Source organism: Vigna radiata, unplaced genomic scaffold (assembly GCF_000741045.1).
Source record: "Vigna radiata var. radiata cultivar VC1973A unplaced genomic scaffold, Vradiata_ver6 scaffold_7, whole genome shotgun sequence".
Taxonomy (NCBI): Eukaryota; Viridiplantae; Streptophyta; class Magnoliopsida; order Fabales; family Fabaceae; genus Vigna; species Vigna radiata.
The window spans coordinates 3,474,280-3,478,555 of NW_014543262.1; the positions used below are offsets into that span (position 1 = coordinate 3,474,280).

At 31.1% G+C, this 4,276-nt stretch overlaps 1 protein-coding gene across 1 annotated transcript; it reads right to left on the reverse strand.

Annotated features, from left to right (window-relative positions):
* Positions 1–1,260: 1,260 nt before the first annotated feature.
* LOC106753944 (xyloglucan endotransglucosylase/hydrolase 1) lies at positions 1,261–2,925 on the reverse strand. The gene is made up of 4 exons (XM_014635831.2): positions 2,700–2,925; positions 2,454–2,554; positions 2,098–2,291; positions 1,261–1,768 (listed from the first exon to the last, which is right to left on the reverse strand). The coding sequence occupies exons 1-4, from the start codon at positions 2,884–2,886 to the stop codon at positions 1,369–1,371; spliced, it is 882 nt and encodes a 293-aa protein (XP_014491317.1). The 5' UTR covers positions 2,887–2,925; the 3' UTR covers positions 1,261–1,368.
* Positions 2,926–4,276: the final 1,351 nt, after the last annotated feature.

The following is a 4,276-nucleotide window of genomic DNA, read 5'->3' on the forward strand; positions in this document are numbered from 1 at the left end:
TATTTACAAATTATTACACTTTATATAATAAATTTTATATCATTTTTATTTTGTTTGTCTTCATTTCTATATATCAAAAGTATTTCTGTATTGTTTCAATCAACACTGAAAAGAGAAAACTTTAAAAGTCAACAATAACGAGGCCATATTTTAAAATAATTTTATTAAACTATTCGTTTATATTAATTTGTGGATTAGAAGTATTATTAAAAATGAAACACTTTGAATTTCAGCAATAATAATTTAATTGATTTTCCACTCATTTTTAGGTGTAACCAAGTCGAAACAAATGAAATAAATTTCTCAAATTGCTCCTCCACTGAAAATTTATTTTAAACATTTTTATTCTCTTTCAATTTTTTAAAAGTAAAAATAAAATCATAAAAAACTTGAAACTCCAAATTAAACAATATATGACAGATTAAAGAGAATTTGGTTAAGGAGAATGATATTTTAACACCATTTTTTGACACCATTTTGACACTGCACACGTGTCAAAATGTGATTGGACGATTTTAAATTAAAAAAGTTGAGGCAGGAGTATATTTGAAGGAAAATGATATTTTGACATCAATTTTTGACACTATTTTGACACTGTACATGTGTCAAAACGTGGTTGGACAATTTCATATTAAAAAAAGTTGAGACAAGGATATATTTAGAAGAAAAGCATCAAAGGTTTTTTTAAAATTTAAATTCGTCCAACCACATTTTGATACGTGTACAGTATCAAAATATCAAAATATCATTTTTCATATTTGAAAGAGAAAAACTAAAGTTTGTTTTTTTAATTTGAAATCGTCCAATCACATTTTGACACGTGTAGTATCAAAATAGTGTAAAAAAATGGTGTTAAAATATCATTTTTAAATTATTTACTGCAACAGTTCTGATATGGCCCTCACATGGGGTTCGCCCAGTGGTTCCACGTTAACGGGTCCAGTGTCTTTTCCGTAACAAAATAGTGAATAGCACCACTTTTACTTTTACATTTCCGGGTCCAGAGATCATAACGCAGATCTATGATTCACCTAGAAAACCGAAAGAACACAGATCTCTACAAAAAATATACAACTGGCTCTGCAAGGATGTCATTATTATCACCAAGAACCAATAGAATAAACCAACAATAATAATAATAATAATAATACCACAAACCTGTGGCTGCACTTCAAAGGATAAACATGCAGATTAAAACCTTTTTTTCTTTAAGAAAAACTGTGTTTATTTATTATTTTTTTCATCTGAAGCAAGTCTCAATTCATAAATAAAGTGCCAATGGATAGATAGATTTGACGTGATATAAAATTGTACATGAAAGTGACAACAATATGGTAAAAGTAAAAGGTAACATAAGTGTGTGAAAATTTAAATATCGCGGTCTCTTCTGCATTCAGGGGGAAGTTGAGGGTAGCGTTTTCTGTCAGTGCAGTAGTTGTAGATGGTGAATTTCTGACGCACCCATTTGAGTCTTTGCCATTGAGCTGCGTCAAGGTCACGGAACTCTGGTTGGTCCCACCATCTCTTGCCCTGTGTGTCGCAGAACTTAGCGTTCACAGAGGCCTCACACCCATCGATGTGGAAACCCTTGTACGCTGCTATGAAAGGAGCTTTCGACCAATCTGTTTTCTCCAAACCACCCCTTGTTGCCCAGTCATCAGCATTCCACAGACTGTTGTATATCTTCATAGGTTGGTCGAATGGAAACTTCACTCCCAAGTCCTTGCTGTTCTTGAACACCCTGATTGGCACATCGTCCACAAAGAACCTGCACACCCCGCATTTCAATCTTTCTCATCAACCATCTTACAAACAATCAACATCTTTCAGTTTAGGCTTTTCATGTTATCTTCCGAATTGATTATATTTTAAAGGGGTGACTGATAAGTCTGTAAAGATGACCATTTTACTTGTAATACGGTTCATTTGGGACCAGATTTAAATATACGAAGGATATTGTTCTTTTTATCCTGGTGAAGCTATCTATCTCATCTCAGCAAAAATTACTTTCTACTGTATTATCTTGGTAAGAGATTTCCAAGAAATGGTGAGAACTGAAAAGGGTTTGAAAAAAGGTTAGTTAAGTGAGGTGCTTACACAATCTGATACAAGTTCCAGAGAATAGAGTATCTGTGGTATGCTTTGGTGGGGTCAAACCAGAGATAGATTCTTTGCTCTCTGTCACCCTTTCCTCCGGTGAACACATTTGTTTGCAAAATGTAAGGTTGTCCTGTTCTGTTCCCCAAGAACTCAAAGTCTATCTCATCGTGCTCCGCGTTTTGAGATGATAACTGCAGGTTCCAACAATAACAAAGGTCACATTCACAGACTCCACGGAAACTAGTTTTGAGAAGATAACAGTAGGTTTCATATCAGAAAGTAAATTCACAAGCAAAAAAATGAAAATAAAAAGAAAAAAAAAAACTCTTTTTTCTTTTATATTTTGCCCTTACATAGAAAGCAGTGACTGTGCCAGCTGAATCTCCAGGAACCATCTTTATGTACATGCTGAAATGGCCAAACAAGTATGACCCTTTGGACTGAAAGCCAGTACCTGTACAATGTTGTTGTTTGGAAAGGTGTCATATGACTCAAATCTCACTTTTATCATAACTAAAACAGTGTTCAAAAACACAAAGTTCTTATCTTGAAATTTCAGCATTCACTCATGAAAAGTATGACAGTGAAACTATGCTTACCAGTGTATTTGTCAAGATGAAGCTGAATCTCAGAACCACCATTGAAGTATTTGATGTGATCAAAAGCCCATGTAGGAACGTAGTTTCTACCGAATTGTACATCCACTGGCCTCCTCGGGTTGGCACAAACTGCTGCAGAGGCCAGCGATGCCAATATCAGAGACACGGTCCACAAAGAAGAAACCATTTTCTGTGTTTATCTGTTTGTGGAAGCTAATGGCTAAGAAAAGGGTATATATAAGCACTGCACCTAGCCCAATACCCTTCTTCCTCTCTCTTTCCCTCTACTTTCTATCTTTTTAAATATTCAACATAAATTTATATTTAATTCAATAATACATGCTTCATCATTTAACAAGTTTATGCTTGTTATAATGATTAATGATATATATTTAAGATTTGTTTTTATGTCAGATGAGAGAGAGATGAAGACAAAGAATCATGCATTTGCTTTAGTTAGGATTTTGTGTTGGAAACAACTAATAGAGAGACTATTACGCATTTATTTAAATTGACTGCTAGCTAATCTTTGTAATCATCAATCTTTTTCAGATTAGAGTATTGTTGTTTGCAATAATGATAAATTTTCGAATGCATTTTAGGCTATTTTTTGTAGATAACTTCGTGATTATGTAACTATTTCGTGGCACTTGATCATTATTTACTCCGTTTAAATTAACAATCTCTGCTTCTGGTGGCTCCTTGCAAATCAAAGAGGTATATTTTATATTTTTTTATTATATTTATATAATTTTTTTATAATATTGTAATGGAGAAAACTGACGAGATAAGGTTTATGTAAAAATATAAATGAATTTTTTGGGTACGAAATAAGTGATAAGTTCAGTGTATGTAACTTTTTTTTGTTTATATTGAATTGTTTTTTTTTTTATTTCTTTATTAAAAAGTTGTAACATAATTATGAATGTCTGAATACTCGTATCATAGAATCAATTATTAATGTCTAAATACTAAATTTGTTTTACTTTTAGATTTACAATTTACCTTTTTATGCTTTCGTTTGTTACCTTAACTTTATCTTATTAGGTATTTAAGATAGTTTTGTAGTTTATATATATATAATATTCGACAATAATCGTATCTAATAAAAATCACTTACTTTTAACTTCATTGGTGATTTTTTTTAAGAAATGAAAAATAACGAAAACATGAATAAATAGATATTATTTAAGGAATTTAAGAAGGAGATATTACTATAATTAAAGTTAAAAAAATTCAAAACAAACATCAAAGTTATCAATAAATCATGAGAAAAGGACTAAAGACTTTTAGAGAAAAGATAAGGAGGGTTGTCTTCATAATATAAAATCTTATCTTTAACTAAGAAAGCTTTAGAATTTTTTTAAATTGTAATTATTTGTTTAGTTCAAAAAAGATTCGAGTAATTTTATTTATAAGTTAATTTTTGGTACAGACACTCTTTAAATAAATGTCATACCTCTCTTGTAAACGTGTCCATTATAGAAATTAATAAAAGTTAGTTGTTTTTCTTTCCATTCTCCTTTTAAATTTTATATTAGATTTTTTCACATGGAAGAGGTGAATTTTTCTTTACA

Excerpts from the sequence above, each read along its gene's own strand:
- LOC106753944 (XM_014635831.2), bottom strand. The coding sequence starts at position 2,886 with ATGGTTTCTTCTTTGTGGACCGTGTCTCTGATATTGGCATCGCTGGCC. Across the intron at positions 2,555-2,699 it reads TCATCTTGACAAATACACTG|GTACTGGCTTTCAGTCCAAA; the intron begins GTAAGCATAGTT and ends AACATTGTACAG. Across the intron at positions 1,769-2,097 it reads TGGAACTTGTATCAGATTGT|GTTCTTTGTGGACGATGTGC; the intron begins GTAAGCACCTCA and ends CGGGGTGTGCAG.